The 20,853-nt window shown below is 32.0% G+C and overlaps 1 protein-coding gene across 1 annotated transcript in view; it reads left to right on the plus strand.

Annotated features, from left to right (window-relative positions):
* LOC118194884 (mitochondrial sodium/calcium exchanger protein-like) overlaps nucleotides 1–20,853 on the plus strand; it is a 32,890-nt gene that overhangs the window by 9,640 nt on the left and 2,397 nt on the right. Inside the window, exons 5-15 of the mRNA XM_035366093.2 lie at nucleotides 543–645; nucleotides 2,766–2,933; nucleotides 3,714–3,806; nucleotides 4,513–4,602; nucleotides 6,898–7,014; nucleotides 7,145–7,350; nucleotides 8,703–8,835; nucleotides 11,385–11,584; nucleotides 16,208–16,283; nucleotides 17,837–17,917; nucleotides 19,496–19,566. Of these exons, the coding sequence (XP_035221984.1) occupies nucleotides 543–645; nucleotides 2,766–2,933; nucleotides 3,714–3,806; nucleotides 4,513–4,602; nucleotides 6,898–7,014; nucleotides 7,145–7,350; nucleotides 8,703–8,835; nucleotides 11,385–11,584; nucleotides 16,208–16,283; nucleotides 17,837–17,917; nucleotides 19,496–19,566 (1,338 nt within the window). The remainder of the gene's footprint in view (nucleotides 1–542; nucleotides 646–2,765; nucleotides 2,934–3,713; nucleotides 3,807–4,512; nucleotides 4,603–6,897; nucleotides 7,015–7,144; nucleotides 7,351–8,702; nucleotides 8,836–11,384; nucleotides 11,585–16,207; nucleotides 16,284–17,836; nucleotides 17,918–19,495; nucleotides 19,567–20,853) is intronic.

Genomic DNA, 20,853 nt, shown 5'->3' on the forward strand with positions numbered 1-20,853 from the left:
TTCTAACCCGTGCGAAACATTATTGTGTTTCTGAGGTAAATGATTTGAATAAAAATTCTTCAGAGTACATTATATAAATACTAAAGACGGAAAGTGAATAAGCCCGATAAATGATAATAGTTTCCGCGAGTTCTTTTAGAAAATATTTATATTTATTATTCTCCATATAATTATGCTATTACAAGGACAAATGCTTATCATTAAGCTTTAGGAATGCTAACAGAAATTCGGAGAAACTAAAGAAAAATTGCTTTTCTATGGTCATTAATAGTCATAGAAATTCTATGGTCTTTAATTAGTGGCTATTCTATATCTGACTTAGCATAATATAAGCTGAAGAAAACCTTTTACTCAAAAATCTCTACTTAAACGACGTGCAAGAAATGTAATCTTCATAGCTTTGAAATGCAGAAAAAAATCTGATTTTTTAAAAATCGCTAACCGTTTTTTTTTTCATACATACCTATGTATGAATTATACATTTGCAGTCTTTTTGGTTGATATTTAAGTCTATAAAATTTTCTCCTTAACTACAATTGAAGGGCGTTACGCTGCTAGCATTCGGGAACGGTTCTCCCGATATATTTTCTGCTATTGCTGGTATCAACCAAGGAAAAACGGAGATGGTGATTGGTGGTCTCATAGGTGAGTTTTGAAACAAATTTTGTCATATATGTGATGCCTAACATTTGGTGCTATTGATGCTATTTTTAATCAGCATCATAAAAATGAATTTAAAGCAACGTATTACTGAAATATTTGTTTTGTTTACATTTACATGTTTAAAATTGTACTTACTTGTACCAAAACTATCATCATTTCATTTTAAGCTTGGTTCTTATTTGTGCCCGAAACATCATCATCACTTTCATGCGTGCTTTCAGCATAAATTTGAATTATAATACAAATAAAATATTTATTATTTATTGTACACTAATATATTTTTATATGCATTACGTTAGCACTAAAACTTCATATTAAATAATGCATAGGTATTATTATATTCCAGTAAGGACAATTTGCGAATATTTTTAGCTTTTGATATAGAGAGGAAAACTACAGTTATGAAGGTACTGAGGATTTCTAAAAAAAAGTCCCCTTATTGGCAAGAGAAACTTAAATTTTTAGACCATGTTACGTAAGAAGATAAGACACTGTGAAGAAAATAACTTTCTGTGGTTTCATTATAATCATGTAAAAAAATTCTGTTATGAAATCGTAGTTTGCTTCAGTGTTCAGTTTCCAGTTATTTGGAACTTGGTTCATTTTTTATGAAATCTTTGCCGTTTGTCGCAGACTTGTAGTGAAAGCGTTTTCCAAAACAACAACATTTTGATAATGATAGATGAGGTGCAATGGAAGTGCAGTCAGGAATAATTTCATACTTATTATATTTACTTTACTTTGAATTTCCTCATTTGTTTATCGTGTTAAATCAATTTTCATCGCTTTATTAGTTACATAATATTTACTTGAATTCATATTTACATATTTTCGCAGTAGCAACATTATTATTATTACTTATTGGTTATTTATTATTTACAAATTAGAGTTAAATACATTCTAAAATATTATTAGAATGAAGCACTTCCAGCTAATTTTGCCATTTTCTCGGATTACGCATTTATTGTGTCGCAAGTTTAGATATTCTTGTTTGCGATTAATTATACTTAATTTTAACAGCCTATTTCTCTTCTATTCCTCCTTTTTCAGTTATTTTGAATTGACTTGCAAATCTTTCTACTTCAGTAATGGTAACACGTTATGAATGATTTGTAGTATACTTGAAAAAAGTGCATGTCATTATCTATGACAGATGATAACACTGTGATAAGATTCTTATTTTGCATGAATAAAATTGAAGTTTTAATTGATACTAAATATTTCTTTATGAAATTTGTGGGGTTTAAAAAAACTGAATTTAAAAGGTTAATTTCGATTACAGATTGTTTAGAAAAGTTTCTAAATCGCCAATTAAGTTTTATTAATGAACATATATACCTTCTTTGCAAGAGAAATTACGATAAATCTAATATTTGAAAATAGAAAAAAAACTTTCGGATTCTTTTACCGTAACATCAAACTTTGATCAAATGCAATTTCATGTCTTCAGAAATTGATCTAATAAATAATTTTAACCGTATTCGTGTTCATCTTAAAAAAATCAAGGAAAACCAGTTGTTCATACTGAAGTCTCACTTGGTTGTTGTTTATCAACAGCATTGTACTTTAGAGTAAGCTGAAATTTCTAAATAAGAACAGAAGCTTTCTCGAAAGGAATCCTCCCGAATAAAATATGTTTTGAGCTAAGTACAATTTACTTTCAGTTAGGTTTAATATAATAAAAAATTAACCATTTATTCCTTATTCAAACAAGATTATAATAGTTAATTTATTATAATTAGGATTGTAATATGATTATGATAACTAACTGCGATAATTATAATTATTATAGTATTATAATAGGATTTATTATTAAATTAATTTTAATAAGATTTAAAATTAGTTAATATTTATTAAATGATTATTATGATTAATGACTTTATAATTAATATATATTATAACTTCTTATTTTAATACAGTTCAAAATAATAATATGAGAAGACTTTATTTCGATAGTATAAAATATAATTAAATTTATAACCGTGTTCTTTATGTAGTTGGTATACAATATAATAAACAAAATAATGAACTCATTCTTATGAAAAGCTATTTGAAGAAAAATGTAAGTTAATTTTATGTAAATATATATGCATTTAACTCAGGTGGTGGAATATTTGTCACGACAGTCGTTGCTGGATCTATATTTCTGACGCAGAATTTTGGAATGATGAAGCGGCCATTCTTGCGAGACGTTTTTTTCTACATGGTTGCAGCGGGTGCAGCATTTTATTTGTTCTTCTCTAGACACATATACATTTATCATGCTGTTGGTAAGTGTGTGAATGTAGTACTGCTTGACATTTTAAGTCTAATGCACATTATTTTTCGATTAAGATTAGAAGTACATAATAATTTAGATAAATAATATTTTTACAATCACTGTGATGAGATATTTACCAAAACGTTAATGAAATTGAAATTGTTTATGAAATGAAAAGTGATTTTTAACCCTAACAAGGGCAAACGGGATCATAGTAATCCCTACCATTCAGTAGATTAAGGTATCAAAATTGCACTGGGCAACGTGGTACACAAGCATCTTGGATCCCAGCCAGGACCACTGGAATACTAAATTTACGCTAGGAAAATATTTCGCAAAAATGATTTCTCACTTTCTTAAGCATTATGAATTCTAAAACTTTAAAAAAAGAATTTAAGATACGCCGTGTAGTTGACCTGAACGGTTGAGTGGTTGGCAAAGGGTGATTGCTAGCCCAGCGCTAGGGTTTAAGGGCATGAATCCAGCTTAAGGGTTGATTGTGTGTGCCCTCTCTCCCATTCAAAGATATAAATTCGATTGTCCCCTGCACATCGCTCTCCACGATGGTCGGCTAAATGGCCGATAGGCTCGGCCATTTCCCGATCAGTGCGTTAAATTATAACTGTACTAACATTTGGCTAAAAAGGGTCCGAGACCATAAATTTTATTCTCTAAATTTTAATACTTTTCTTCGCATTAAAGTAAACCTGCTTGGTAGTTTTATAGAATGATTATGAGTAATGCTTAAAATTGGAATAGTGATATGATGTTTCGAAATTTTTTCCCACAGGCTTTGTCATACTCTATATCGTATACATCATCGTGGTTGTAACGAGTAGGTTTATACATCAGAAACACCTTCAATATTCTGATAAAGCTGCGGGTAAGTTTGAAAAGTTTATTAAATTTTAAAAAAATTAAAAATAACTGGAATAAATTGATAACTTTTATAAAATATATGTATGCTTTCCTGTGAAAATATTATGTATTTATATAATATAAAGTGAAATTTTTATAAGACTTTATATGAAATATTGCATGTATGTAACGCATAATTTGTGTGTATATTATTAGCAAAACTGCTTTAATGTGTCAAAACTCACCATTTTACTAAAATGACAAAAAGCTGCCTCGGCTGGCAACTTCAATAACTGAACTTCTTGTAATAGTGTCTTATCCCTGACCATAAATAATTTTCATTAAGAAAAGTTGCATCTCTCTGGAATGATAACGGTAAAGAGTAGTTTAGGAATTTAGTGCTGTAATTTATGAGAGATCCTGACAGAGAGATGGTTTCCATTTAACGAAGGCTTGCTATAGTCTGTTTCTAGCTCTCATAAGCACTATCTTGCAGATAAATACCTACCCTTTCCACACAATTATTGCTCTTAGAAGCTCCTAGTGGCGAGCCTTGTGTGCTTGTCTGAGGGGCTACGTTCTGAATTGACGAAGACATAGTTTGGGTCCTACCAGAAGATGAAAAGGTAAAAGGCAAGAAACCCCACTCTCATATTTCATTTTATTTTCATTCTAAGATTATGCCTATTGAGTTCTTCTAAAAATAAATGTAATTATTTTGTTTATCTTAGAAGCCGCAAATGTTGAGAAGGGAATGAAAATCAAAGGCTCAAAGGCAGCTGATTATGATAACCCAGAAGCCTACGGTGTTGTTCTTACTGGTAAGAAATAGTTATTTCATATTTTAAACTCGTCCTAGCATTTAAAATTTTACGATTTCAGATTTGTAAAGGTTAAGTAGAAACCACTTTCTAAGATAACAGTTAATTTTTAACAAAGTAGTTTGGCAGTGTTATATCACTTGTACTTTTACATACGAGCTTCTATTGCTTTTTATAAAAGAGTCAACTGATCAAATTCACTACCTAGGAACAATGAAACATTCCATTCATTGCAGCATCATTTCTTTTAAAATAATACATAGCCCATTTCATATTATTTAAAAATATTATGATAAACATTTCAAAAATCAACTTCGAGCATTATGATGATTAGAAGAAGTGAGTTCACTTCCAGCATAAAGTTTAGCTGTCTATGTTTATTTGTCTACCTTTTGGAAGCAAGATCGGTCTACGTTCTACTAGTGAACTGGGCAACGTCTGAGAGATAAGCTTGAAATAACTGAATATCAGCTGTCTCTCAGTGAATGCTCAGCTTATATTGTAATTTAATTGTTTATTGCAGCAAATTGTAACTTAATTGTCTATTGTTGCAAAAAAAGATACTGATTTTGCAACATACTATTTTAAACGCGACAGACTACATGACAGTCAAAATCAGATTCACCAAGCGTACGTGCTTTACAAAATTTTCTTGTTGGCTAGTTTACTGTTAAAAGGAAGCTAAGTAGGATAAATTATACAGTCATTACGTTATATCGATGCTGGAGTCTGAAAAACGTGCAGTGCTCTAGCCGGGATTCAAACTCCGAACCTCTCGAATACGCGTCCAACGTCCTTCCTGTTATACCACACAGGCATGCGGAAAGGAGGGAGAAAATACTTTACATACTCTCCCTTTTTAAAGGGCGACTGGGAATTAGAGGACACAGTCATTAAATCCTGGTGGTGACAAATTAGCGTCCGCCATTTTGTTCGGGCGCCACACGTAGTGTTTTTAGGTTATATCGATGCAGGAAGGTTAAACATGTTCAGTGCCCTCGCAGGACTCGAAATCCAGGCCTCCCGAATAAGCGTGAGTGCGCTTCTAGTTACAAAACGAAGGCATATGGAAAGGAGATAGAATATACTTCATGACCCTATTATCCAAAAAATGCTGCTTCGATTATTCTTTAGGATGGAGAATGAGAACAAATGTGCAAAGCAATAGAGCAAGGTATCTATATGGCATTACGTTACACTTGATTTCGGGCTGCTGTATAAATGACATCGTTCTTCGTGCAGTGGTGATGTAAAGGATATCCGAACGGTTTGGCAAACTTAAGTTTGGGCAGAAGACGGTCTGTTTCATTGATGATAATTCGGCAATGAAAACTTCATACTCTGGAGCATTCACTCATTCATCAATTCATACGGAATGATAATTTTCTGATCATAAATGTCAAACGCTCAAGGGTCTCAAAATAAGTCATTCTGGTCCGAAAGTTTTGCAAAATTGGAAGTAGTTATTCGGGCAAATAATAAATGCAAGTTTCAAGAGCGAAAGTACTTGAGAGAGACCGAGATAGATTGGATTTGTTTTAAACGAAAGAAAAAGGCCTATTTTACTTAAAATCAGCTTCTTGCATCCTGGATTCTGCGTCAAAGAATAATACGGTGTTTACTGCTAAATTAAACTACTATCCGTAAACCTCTACGAGGTAGAAGCTCATATATAACGAAAAGACATGTATAGAATATCGGGAGGAATATCAAGGAAACCATGCACTAGGGAGAAGGAGTACTGCAAATTTTTTTTCCGGGTAACCTAATCTTTCCAGCTCTTATTGCTAAGGAGCAATGGAATGAGGTCTTGGATTCTTGCACGTGCTTTTTATCTCTGGAACAAATTATATCACTTGAATAAAAGACGATAAAGCTCATTTATCTTAAATCACCATTTAACTGCGCGACAAGACGTGTAATAAATTCAATCCCAATGTCCATGTAATTGAACACGTTCACTACAAATTAATGTGACAGTGAAAAGAATTACAAAACGCTATTCCTTTACAAGATAGCAACAGGGAATATATATAAATACAAGTATTTGAAAAGAAGTCACAACATAAGTTAACTATTTTATTCATGCTTTCTTCCACATCGCTAGTGCTCCCCTCTCTTTATCTAAACGCAAATGCTAATTGGATCAGTTGTTTTTGTGTGTTATCTTTTGTTTATTCATGCGTAAAATATTTATATGAAAAAACGCAAATACGTTTTGGTTTTATTTTCCCTTTTCAATGCAATGCAGTTTTAGTCCCTACACATGATAGTTAATTATATTTGATATTGTAGCCTTTTTCAAGTACTGTTGGGAAGAGGATAGGCGAAGAAACACTCTAAACCATTATTGCTACGACAATGAAGTTTTTGCTATCTCCTTGCAAAATATTCCTGAAGAACTGCCACCAAGTAAGTCAATTTCGAATAAATGATACTTGAAAAGCATTGAAATGTTTTGATTATAATATATTTCTTTGCAATTTTGCGTTTTGATAACAACACCGGTTAATAACTTACGGATTTTATTTATTTTCATCAGGCTATGAAGAGACAGAAGTGAAGAATTACATAGCAAACGGAACATGTTCTCCTGGATGTGATTATTTCAAAGCAGAAAAATGCGAAAAGGTTCCGCTTCCAGAACCAGTTAACCAGTGGCGCGACTTTGCTGAAAAGGTTTGCCCTGTAAATCTGCAGGAATGGTCGAAGCAGTCATGGATGGAGAGAAGCCTTGATATCTTTAAAGTACGTCATGCAGTGAGACCTTTATGCATATATTTCTTTAAAATATGTCCCTCGTTATCTTTTATACTTGGCTTCAATTTTGAAATGCTCACATACATTTCTTTTAATTTTCATTGCTAAAACATTTCGTATACATGAAGAAAATGCTTCATATTCTTTGAACTACTTTAAGCCCAGCTATGAATGTTTCCATGTTAAAATGTTAACTATGGAGTATTTTCTTATTTTACCAATATTCAAAAGAGATCATATTAGATAGCTTGCAGTACTGTTGCTTAATTAAATACATATTAAATAGAAATATTATAAAACTTTCATGCAAGAAAAGGCTTAAATTTATGTTAAAGATCTGCAAGTATTGAGTCAGAGATGAAGTAATTACTGAATAAAACAATTTAATCTCTCCCTGGTGTTTTGAATATGAAGAGATAAATTGATTTTATGCATAAAATATAATTTTATTCGCTTCGTTATGTCTATTTAGTATCAAAGAATTGTTATATTTATAATATTGAGATCGATTTAGTTTAATTTAAAACTAGTCCAAACTTATAACTTGATGAATTTCGTCCAGATTTGCTATAGTGTCAAAACATTAAATGCAATAGAAATAAAATCAACTTAAATGCATTGTTGTCTTCAGCCTGGAATAAAGAACTAAACTAACCACCACAAACTGACTTTCGAGACTCACGTGTTTGGTTTATTTGGTTACGGCAAAGCACTCGAAGCTATCCGTCTAAGGGGAGGAATGCCTTCGTGGAGGACATTCTAAGGGAAACTGGCTCGTATATACGTTACACTTGGGGAAAACCACGTAAGCGCCCGTGCAACCAACCCATTCTCGGCGTTCGAACCTCGGACCGCACTAGCAGTGGTCAGCGACTTTACTGCTCGTCCGCTGGTGAGTCGTGGAAATAACAAATTAAAGGAATTGAAATTATTTACATTTCATTTATTTAAATTCCATTTAAGCACATGAATAGGAAAATTTCCCTAATTATTTAATATTCATCAACAAAGGAGAAACTCACCAACTTCAGCCAAATACCGCTCACTTCGGGAGAAAGGAGAGGATTACTTTACGTCCGGCTGATGATGCCAACTCATTTTAACATAAGCAAAACGTGTTAAGTAAGTAAACCTTACAAAGTTGTATCACTTTCGTTTTATTAAGATATCGGGAAATGATAAAGACATAAATAAGATTTTATTTCAAATTGCTGTCTTTATTTCGTAAAATAAATTTGACTTTTGAGAGAAGATTTATAGCCTGTTATACAGCCTATTTTTATTAACTTTTGTAAACAATATTTTTCTCCATGGTAGTAATTTTACTTTATATATTTTAGAGTCCTGTATTATTTGTTCTTTTGATAACAACACCTGTTGTCGATTACAAGAGCCCAAGGGATAACTGGTGTCGAGTTCTCAACTGTCTTCATATTGTTACTGGACCAGTTTTTATAATCATGGGAACTGGATGTAAGTAACATTAACTTCTTGCTAGAAAACTATTTATTTACACACATTCCGATCTCGAAATAATATTCTAACAATATGAATACTAAACTGAATTTGTTTTGAACTAGCAAGAAACGAGATAAGTTCTTAAAACAATCTTCCAGCACTCGTGATGTCTAAGAGAGTAATGTTGACTCCATTTGGATATTTAAGATAGATAAATGTGAACTTTCTAGTAAATAAATTCACTATCACTATTAAGTAACAACGGAAGTTTAGTAAAAACACTTTAGGATGATTTTTTTTTCTTTTTGCTGAAGTAAAATTTCTAGAAACAACCTTCCTTGATGAAGAACTAAGAGGAATAAGTATTGAGGTTTTATGTAGTATCGGCAAGTATAAAACAAAAAATCCTTTCACTGAGATTTTAATTTCCATCGTTAGGATTTGAGTAGACGAAAAGTGTCTGTTTAATGAAAGGTATACTGGGAAGGGAAAAGGTCTGTTTGGAAACGCTGCTTGTACCGTAGTAAAGCGGGTTTAATGAAATGTAGAAACAAGTGAGAATACTTTCATTGACACCATAAAAATCAAAATTCTGTTTTCTGAAAATGATCTCGAATTTATATACAAATATCTCCAACTCTTCATTATTTATTCAACGAAGTGGTGAAAAGGAGTGTGCCATTATAGTTAAATATACGCATTTAAGTTAATTGCAATAATATTTTCCGACATGTTTGAAAATAGTGTTCCTTTTCTAATCTTCGTGTCGCAGGATTATGTTGCTACAGTCATTTGCATTAAAATGCAATTGCCTGGGGTTTACTGCTTTTTTTGCTTTTGGTAATAAACTGTTAAAGTTTAGATGTTCGCTCTTCTGCATTTCTGATATTTCAGCTCATTCTTCTGCTTCATTCAGTGTCGATGAGTGAAAAGAAAATAATTTCGTGGAGTAAGAGGCTGAATTATTTATTTCAAATATTAAGGTAAATAAATTTCTGAAACGTTCAGTAATAAATATGGTGGCCGAAAACATTATGGTGATAACATTAAATAATTCCGCCTAGCTATTTTGCTCTTTATCTGAAATACATCGAAATGTTTATTAACTGTATGATTATGACCATCAGCTGTTACTAAATATCTTAAGAAATAACGCAAATACTGCGAAGCTTTGAAAGATAACATCTAAAGAATTCATTTTTCCGAGTGGTAACAGTGATGATATCAGCAAAAATGGCAACAGTGATATATCAGCAACGATGCCTGCGTGCCATTGTTGCTGATATAATTAGTCCGTTTTTCTATCGAAATTTTTATATGGGTTCCCTATCGCATCAGACTGAAAAATGTATCACTATGAATCGTATTTTTCAGCTCAAACTAATGATGTATTTGTTTTTACTTTTGCTGACCCAAATAGCAATTCCATATGTCATATGGGTATATATACCATATGATTCTATAATTACGTAGTCAATTGTGGTACATGTATTGAATACTACTTCGTTTCTTTGGCATTTTTTATGCATTACAATGACGCATCATATTCCTTACGACGTGTAATATGCTATTATACGAATTTTCAAATGATCTCATGTGTAAATAATACATTACTCTCAATCTAACTTAACTGACATCGGGTACTTCCGCTAGTATAGTAATATTCATAAGAATGAACTGTAGAATTAATTGCTATAAAGGTACTCTAGTATTAATTGCTATCTATAAAAATGCAATATTCATGCGTACGTATAAAGCAGGATGGTATAATATTGTATATTTTAGACAGGGTCTAAGCATTTAAATAGATACCAAAATATTTTATTCTTTTGATTTGATTAAAAGAAACTAAGCGACAGATTTTTGGCCTCTATAATTTTTTTGCTCATAAGCTAAATGTACCTTTGATACTATTGTTATTATTCTGGCATACAGCAGGGATTCCTTAATGTACCTGCGAAATCAAGCAAATATTTATATCTGGTCACAGTGCGCGAGTAATGCAGACAAGATTAACATCGTTACTGTGGTGCCATCTATCGATCAATAGAGGAGATTTTAAAGGTATTCGATAGGTAACAGTGTTGTTGAGGGTTGGTGTTAAAATCGTATGTCCCAGAAAAAATATAATGCAATGTTAAAAAAAATGCTCAAATAAATTCAAATAAATAATAAAGTAATTTACATTATTTAATAGGTTTAGAAAATATAGCAATGGAAATTATTTATAAATACAAGGAACGGGAAACGTTTATTGAGCGAAATGTTTAACGAAATGTTAATTCTTTAAAATGCAACACAAAATTAGATACTCGTCTGTTATCGGGACCGGATCAGAAATGTATATATGTGCGCATATAGGGTACGTGTGTGTATAGACTGACATATGTATGCACACATACATACATAAGTAAGTACGTACTTATATACATACATACATGAACATGCACATCCATACACACATGTACATACATACATTTCTGAGTCCAGGCGAAATGACAGAAGAGTACCAAAATTATTCTAGGTTATATGATTAATTAATTGACTTATTTTCTTATTTATAGTTGGCTTTACGATGATTGGAGGAGTAATGCCTCTATTAGCCATTGTCGTCATAATCTCCTCGGTGATTGCGGGTACAATTTACTACATAACAACGCCTGATATAGTGCCTCGATTCCATACAGTCTTTGCATACATGGGATTTGGCGTTGCTGTTGTTTGGATCTATTGTATTGCAAATGAAATCGTAGTGTTGCTTCAGGTAATCTAAGTTTCATATTCACTCTGAATGAATACATTTCGTAACCATTTGTAATTTCGGAGCATACATTTATTTAACATTTATAATTTCTCAAGTGTATCATTTCTCAGATATAATATTTTACTTTAATTTAACAATACACGGCTTATTGTATATGTCAGTATGTTTTTAATTACTACAAATTAATCGCGTTTCCTCATTTTTATACCAAATGTAGTTTTACCACCTAAAATTTCGGCTTAATATTTTGCTATCAGAATTTTGCAATTTATTCTTCATAAAACGAAACTGCTTAGCAACTTCATATTATTATCATTTAGGATGGAAGAATACGTGCGTAGATAAGAGGCCGAGCGTCTAGAAGTAGCGAAGCACTGGTAGTTCGCCTTTTCTTCATTTCTTCAACTATTGAATATACTGACTGCATGGAATTTCTGATATTATCCTTAAGCGTAAACTAAATATGGGCCGAATTTCGCTTTAACAGTCCTCCATGTAAGCATCTCTCTTCATAGGCAGATAGCCGTAGTGTGCCTTATTTAACCAAAAAAGCCAGTCTTATGCAAATCAAGAACGTGGAAGCAATCCTGGTTTTGTTTGGTTTATTGAAATTAAGGTAAAGCACACTAGAGCTATCTGCCTAAGAAGGGATGCCTTTGTGGAGGACTTTCTAAGGGATAATGATTCGTATACACGTTACACATGGGGAAAAGCAAGAAAACGTCTATGCAACCAGCCCATTCGCTTGGATTTGAACCTAGTCAGAACTACCAGTGTTCAGCGACTTTATCGCTTGACCGGAAGAAGGCGTATCGTACGTGAAAGAAATCCTAACCTTTAAAATTCCATTTGCTTCAAGGAATTTTGTTTCATTTTTGTACGTAAAATATGCAGTATAACATGCATCAATGCCGTAAACTGTCAATAACGCATTCAGAATTCGTAATGGCCTGTATTTTTTCTGTTTTTATACGTAAGGGATTCAACATAGAAAAATCTTCATGCAAATGACATGTTTCTGATTACTTTTATTAGAAATGTAATGAAGTGCATTTAGAGTATTATAAAAAAGTGAAAAGTACTAAAAGTATGAAAGAATAGATCGTAAGTGATTCGTTCTTTTACAACATTATAATAACGAAAATAGAAATAATAACTTGATAATGATGCTTTCTGTCTTGTAGACATTTCCATAAAGGTTTTACTGGCATAAACTCTTTTAATTAATTAACAAACTGATTTCGTGTCACAAGAGACGAAAAATAACGTAAAATTCGTTTTGTAATGAGGCGGAAATAAACTAGAGTTCTGCTCAGATAAGGCGAAATATTTTACACAAAATGAGAAACGTAATTGTAGAATGATTTTAATTTTTCATTTAAAAAGCAAGCTTTTATTAAAATCATAAAAATGCTTTATCAACCGGTGTTGTACTTCCTCTCTTTCCGGGTATTGACCAGACCATTAATAAGATTCAGCTCTGGCATCTGGAATTTGAAACATTTTGAGTTACATGAACTTCCATAAAAAATATTCACAGGTTGACAAAGTTGGTTAATTACCAGCCAATAAGCGGTAAATCTCAAGTACAAAATGCGTATTACATAACTTAAATGACGGCGAGAAAATTTATTGCACTTTATTGGGCCTATTTTGTGTCCACCAGTTAGGCTATCTTTCACTTTTATTTAGTTAGCCATTCTTTAAAAATTATACTACATAATAATTTTTCAATATCTTTGGGAAGTCTGTTTGAGCTCCTTTAAAAAATTTGAAAAGCAGTGAACACTGTTTGAAACTGTTTCTAACTTGCAACCTTAATAAAAGCAGGAAAAATTCTCGTTAAATATTAACAGCATTTTTCTTCTTTACCTGAAATTTTCTCAAGGCAGTCCTATTATGAATTATGAAAATGAGAGGAAGATTATAGATCACTTAGGCCATATTGCGGGCAAAGCTTCAGAACTGAACGTAAACTTTGTTACTGTTAATTTTTTAAAATAAAAGCGTTTTGATATGTTAATGAGAAGATGCCTAAATGAATTGCAGCATTTTTTGAAAAGATTGAGTTTATATTTTTGCTGAGCATTTTGTTTAAAGAGTTACATAGAGTATCTGTAATTATCAGAACAAAACCAAAACACCAAATTATAGATGTTCTATATATGGCCTATGCTTCAAAATCAAACATATTTGACTCAAGCTGTGATATATTTTATTGGCTTTTGAAGTATCGGTGCGCATTATGAAGGATTTCGTTTCTGTATTCATATAGAGAGCAAAATGTACTTGAACTGACGGTTCATTTTAAATATTTAATGCAAGCAATCAGCTTTTGTGTAATTATTTCCATTGTGGCAGTAAAGTTTTGAACTTTGTTTCATCTGTCAATTTATATTCAGAAAATGAACAACTGAATTTTAGGCAATAATATTTGCAGCACGATAATGAACATTTCGAAGATGACGCTTTGTTAAGGAATTAACAGGTAGTAAATCCAAAGTTATTTTTGTATTTGAGAGTTCAAATTCATCAAATGGCTAAGAAGACTTATATAAAAACTATATAAAGTACTACTTATATAAAGGCTAAGAAGACATATAAATAATTTTCGCTTTCATAATTGCCATAACGTTTTCATCCATTTAAATATGTCAACGATGCATATTTAAATATTTTGAAAATTTGATAAAGATGTGCGGAAACTTACTAATCTTATGAAAAGGACAAATAAAGAGAAAAATGTGAATGGAAAATTTTGTGATAAAAAGGTATTTCAAGAAATATTCATTTAGAACGTGAAAAAAATTTAATTGAAAGTGTTTCGTTGAAATCCTCACACTGAAGTGATACACAGCATGCCAGAATTTTTTAAGCCTGAAAATCTTTTCATTTTAAATTGTGCTTAAAAATCTGTCTCACTTTGCAATAATTGTCAAACTGTCAAAGACTATTCGCCAGTTATAAAAACCTCTATTCAGAAGACAAGAGTTGGAGAAAGTAAAATCAAAGATCCTTAATTGACGGTGTGAAAGACAATGCCTTGCATCAAAAGCTTCTTAAGAAATTCAAAAGAAAGTGTCCCGCGTTTCTGCTGTGAGAGAATACGCGAGATATTTAAAGTGAATTGACACCTCTCTCCAATTTTTTTGCTGTTGTTCTCGCTTTATAATAGGCTGACAGAATCTTTGAAATACGATCGCTGAATTATCTCATAAAGCACGAAGAAGAATTTCTTTATATTATCTAAATTAGAGACAACTCTATGATATTTTCCCATTAGAACACTAAAATTATTATTTGTTGCAAACTAAATTTTGATGCAAAATTAGATGAGCCCATTTATAATAAGAGCCCAAAATTTTAGTTTTATTTTAATTACTTGAATTTCTTAAAGATAAATATATTACTAGCAGATTATTTTAAACATAATGACTGGTTTTTGCAATTTTAATGAAGTACTAAAATAAAACTTCTTTTTATCGTTTCATAAAGTGCTAGATGTATTATCAAATCTATAGATAATATTATAAATTCTTCTTTTCAGTTATACATTTGAAATTTTATCTAAATCAGAAAACATTTTTCCAGGCACCTTTTAGTGCAATAATTTCATACTGAATTCATTAACTGAATTATTTCATAATTTTTCGCTTTAGAATTGTGAGTAAATTCATTAAGTTAATATATATAACTTTATAACAATGATTAATATTATATTTATAAATCATGGTATTGACTTTCATGTTATGATTTCTTATGACTTTTTATAATTAGAGGATTCCTTAACAGTGCGAGAAATCTCTCCATTAAATAAATGTTAAACTATCTGCTGTAATAAATGTCTGTTCTTATATACTAGTAATAAAGTGCTTAGATCTCGTAACCTTTAGAGAAACAAGGTTTCTAGTTTCAAATCGGAACAAAAGTTGCTTATGAATATAAAAATTGTCAAAACAGGGTTTAGACATTTGCTGTTTGAGTTTCCATTTCCTACTTTAAGATATCTTTTGCACATGATCTTTAAAGGCTTTTATGAGATTAGGTTTCCAGGCTTCAAAATTTTGTTATGGAAATTTCCAAATTCTACTTTCCGATGTCTTTGCCCTCCTGAACTTTGGATGCACTCTTCAGCTTAACTGAAAATTTCCACTTCTTTATTAAGTTTCACGACTTGTGTATTATCATATACTATTTGCTTTTAAGTAAAAATTTTAATCTTGTAACAAATAATGGTCTTCATCAAATTCATACATATTTTTTCATTGTGAAAAAGGAAGGTAATGTATTTTTTATTACGGAGCTTTACGAGAGAGTAACTGCACTTAGATTATCTATTAATATGAAAGACGAAAAAAGTCATTAAATATTTCTCAATTGTTTATTATTTCTATCTCATTAAATCGCTGTTTGTAGGAATTACGTTTTCAAAATTGGCAATAAAACATAAATTTATTGATTTTATATAATGGAATGTTCATATGAGCATTTAACAGCTTAATGTTGTTAATGCATTATATAGTCTTGTATCTCATAAAGATCTGATATGAGTTTCTTTAAGAGAAAATGCTTGCTTTTTCAAAACCAGAAATCTTAAAATAAATCAATATTATATCCTTACAGGCTGTCGGCGTGGCTTTTAATCTTAGTGACTCTATCCTGGGGCTTACCATACTGGCGTGGGGGAATTGCTTACTTGGTAAGTTGAAGAGCATACTTTCTTCAAATATAGAAAATCGAAACACTTTAACTTTCAAATCGATAGTTTTGAAAAAGAATATTTCTATTTATATGTGCAGTGTATTACTCAAGTACATATCACTAAGGAAAAAATTTTTTCTCGCATGAATTAAAAACCTTACATTATTACACCCTTAAAAATAATTTGAATGCCAATTTTGCCTTCCATTGAATTAAAAAATGTGTCTGGCATATAAAAGAAGACAGTCTTTTTCCATAAGACTCCTAGGAAAAATTTTAAATCTTAACTAATGAGATTTGAATAGTTCTTTACATTTTAATTGATTTGTCTTTGAAAAGTCAAGATTATTGATTTTGTCCGACGAAAAGAAGAGCAGCTGGTCAAAGAAATGAGATAAAGAAAACACTATAATTAAACATTTGTAAAATTACTTTTCTTACAATCAGTAAAGTAGTTCAAGCGTCCTCTCGGTAAACGGAAAATTAATTATTTTCATTAAAGTTCTTAGAAAGCTCATAACAAAAGGAACTTGGTTATTTAATTGAGAAAGAAATATTTAATGTTACTTCATTATATACGAAATGAAATCTCATTTAAAGAATAATTTTTAATAGATCTTTGCTATTTTTCAGTATTTAAACATGTTCGTGATAACTGTTAGAAATTTCATTGGAAAAATATAATAATCGGTAAACGGAAGCTGAAGAATGTATGAAAAAAATAGGGAATATTGCGCCATTTTTTAGTCTTACGTTACTATGCTCTTAAACTGTAATTTATAATGTTTAATCCAGAAAAAAAATATATATTTCGTTCATACCCACCAGTGGACAACATTTCTGAAAACCAATGGTTCAACTCGGGTTCGAATTCCGGCGAAAGAGATAGCAGCCTGAGAGGTTGTCTCCATGCGTGATGCTAATACGAGTCAGTTTTCTTCCATAGTCCTCCATGAAGACATCCTTTCGGTTAGGGAGATGCCCTTCGAAATATGTCATCGTATTCCGCTAAATGCTGCTCACCAGTGTCGAGCGGTTAAGTCCCTGAACACTGGTAGTGCGGTCGGAGGTTTGGAGGCAATTTCTCTTAGAAAGTTCTCCACGAAGGCATATTTCTCCTTAGGCAGATAGCTGTAGTGTGTTTTGCCGTAGTTTCAATAGGCCAAACCAAATGCATTGCTTATTATTTGGAGCTATGTTAAAATTCGGTTGAATATTTTATTTCGGTGATGAAGACTCATAAATTATTATTTAAGTTATTCATGGCTGAGCAGAAACTATCTGAAACTAGTTTACAATTTAGGAAGCTTCGATTAATAAAGCTTCTGCCCTGAAGAAGAGGTCTTGTATTTCATTTTTATCCACTACCTTGATCTTTACAGTGTAACTAGCAAATTAATTAAGATCATCATTTCGAGGAGGAGATTTTTATTTGTAGCTTGAATATTATTTATTTGAAGGTTAATTTTTATCCATGTCAACTATCAAATCACGGTATTATGCGTGAACTGCGAGAACTTGAAATTAATTAATTTTTTCTTTGTATTTCAGATTTCTTGTCTAACCTTGCAGTCGCCAGGAAAGGTTTTCCAAGAATGGGCATCGCAGCTTGCTTTGGAGCACCGTTTTTAAGTATCCTTTTTACACTGTGCTGCAAGAATATTACTGTCACTACGTTCTATAGAGATCTGGTCACGAAGAAAAAAAATAAAGTTGACTTAAAAGTGGTTGCAAATATTTATACTTTCAAGGAAAATGTTATTGAGTTATCGTACATGAAATTTTAAGTTTTAGAAAACCTAGGAGTTTCCCCAAATTTGTCAAAGGGATAGAATATGAATTACTGTTCAGTCAACTTAATCTTGTGTTTGTAAGAAATATGTTAAAATAAGCAAAACACACACGCAGCACTCTTTTTGAACGGTTTTATATGCTATATAGGGTGTTTCAACACGCATAGGCAAAATTTTCAGGGGTGATAGAAAACATCTAAACAAGCAATTTTCGTTATGCAATGCATGGGCGGACCATACAATGTAGTGGCAAACCGCTAGACGGCGCTGCAATGGAAAGCAATAAAGCGCGAGTTTTTATATACATCGTTTATTTCTAGAGTGAATTTCAGAAGGCAATATCGACGTACAGTAATGAGGTAAAGGTGGGCATGCATGGTCTTGCGAATTGGAATGCTCTGGTAGTTGAAACTGTACAAGCACCGTGCCTGTACAGTTTCGACTACCAGAGACACGTGCCAGTATGAGAAGACACGTGCCAGACCGAAAAATGTTCGAGCGACTGCATCGAGAACGAGATCTTTTGTTACTGTCATGCATGATACAGGGTGTGGCATGGCAGGAGTGTGCGAACGCAACAAGTTGTAGAAGACATTCTGCAAAGAATGAAAGATCGTGCGGTTTTCACGAGAGGTTTAAAATCACACGAGAGGGTTCTCGTGTCGTAAATGCGCTCCTCTTAATTGTTTGGTGAGTATTACGGGATGAAAGATTACACCCCTACCATGAACAGAAAGTGCAAGACTTGAAACCTGCAGATTTTGCACCACGTGTTGAGTCTGCACGTTGGTTTTTGCAACAGCTAACAGCGCAGCCTGATTTCAGTGCACATGTGTTATTCGCAGATGAATGCACCTTTACTCGCGAAGGCATTCCTAATACGCATCTTTTTCCTTAAATTCTTGCCCATAAGTTTCGAAACACATTGTATAGTTTAAAGGGTGTAATAGTCTAAAGATGGGTGTAGATATTAGTTTATGGCCCACCGAGCAGTAAAAGCCGCTAGTAATTCTCTCCATGGTTCGAGTCCCAACGATAACGGCTTGGCTGTATGGGATTTTCGTGGTTTTCATAAAATGTGTAACGTCTAACGAATGCGTATCGTGGATACGAGCCATTTTCCCTTAAAAAGGTCCTCCACGGGGCATCTGTCTACAGAGCATATAATAAATGAAAAAAATATTAGTTTATATAGTACAGAAAATTTGACAAAAATCCAAATGAGTATTAGAATCTAAATGTAATTAAAATCTGCAAAGCAGATCTCATTTCCTGTAAAACTAACTTATTATAATTAGAAAAAAAACTCAACTTTGTCTTTTGTTTTGATATGGATTACCGAAAATGAATACTAAAACTGTTTTGCAACCAATATAAAGTGTTTTTAGTGGACAGTTTCTTAACTATACTTTTTTAGCTTTGCTGCTTGGAGTTGGAGTTCCATGTATTATTAAACTAATAGATGACGATGGGGGAAACGGAATGGATGTAAGTAACACATGTTTGTTCAAATCACTTTGTGATCTATTTCTGTGCGCAAGTAGTGATGAAATAAGACTCATGTTTCAAAACTAGGCTGAAGATAGCAAACAATGCAAGAAATAAATAAAGGGGCTTTATTATTAACCACTTAATAAACTGTGTCTTGCAGTTTACCTCCTCAAAATCCTTTCAATGGTTAGCATACTTGGCATTCTATTTTCTAGGTATTAAGTACCAATTCCGTCCGAAGACCGTTTAATTCGAAATAGTTTGGATTTTACACTTAGTTTAATTATTCTCTAAATGCAAAAAAAAAAAAATGACACAGCTGCAAATCAGATTCCACAAAAGTAATATTTATACAGTGTATACTAATACTGGATGTATAAATTCCTGGAAAATTACAAATACAAAGTTTACAAAGTTTGATAAATGAGCACTCTGTGTTTTCATCGTACTGTTATGGAGTTTTTAAGATTAGAAAAGCTGCTTTTAGCTTGTAAACTTGCGACTAATTGACGTTTCCTGATTAAATCTCACCTTACATTTTACTGACGTCAAACGGTGCGTGCAGTGAAACTATGGTATGTTCCAAACTTACTAATGGATTTTAGAAGCAGTGTAATTTAGGGATTAGCAGATTTGCAACAACCAACGAGTTTAAGCTGCCAATATTGTAACGAAATAATTTTGGGGAAGAAATTGAGATTATGTACAGGCTTAAAATGTATTGATAATTATATCCTATTAATACAGATGCTATAAGTAACTTGTGTTAGTATGTGGTATTCCTGCATTTTATTAGGTCAGTGAATGATAAGAGTACTGATTAGAATGACAACTTGAAAAAAGGGCATATTAACATATCTGTTGTATGAACATATACATAAAAGCTTGTAAAATGATGTAGATGAATACATCTGTAAAAGAAAATATGTGTATCATCGTAATCAACAGAATCTATACAGAAAACTTTAATTCGCAGTGATAATTTATTTCTTAACTTTAGTAATATTATAAAGCAAACTTCTTTAAAGGAACGTTAAAAATTAGAGCTAATTTTAGAGTCGCTTAATAAGAGAGTATAATGGTTTAGTAAAGGAAGTTTGCTCTCCAATTTTATTAGAATAGTGCACTAGGATTTGAATAATTTTGTGCAATTCATTGTAAACCAGTTCCCTCTGAAAATCTGCACGCTAGATGGATATTTCTTGAGCTTTGGTGCCATGTTTAATTTCCAATTTACCTTACTTCTATGAGTTCGATACTGGTTTCATAACAGAGTTGCTTAAA

This window comes from Stegodyphus dumicola, chromosome X2, assembly GCF_044657685.1.
Source record: "Stegodyphus dumicola isolate Sdum_Otavi_A_Nest chromosome X2, ASM4465768v1".
Taxonomy (NCBI): Eukaryota; Metazoa; Arthropoda; class Arachnida; order Araneae; family Eresidae; genus Stegodyphus; species Stegodyphus dumicola.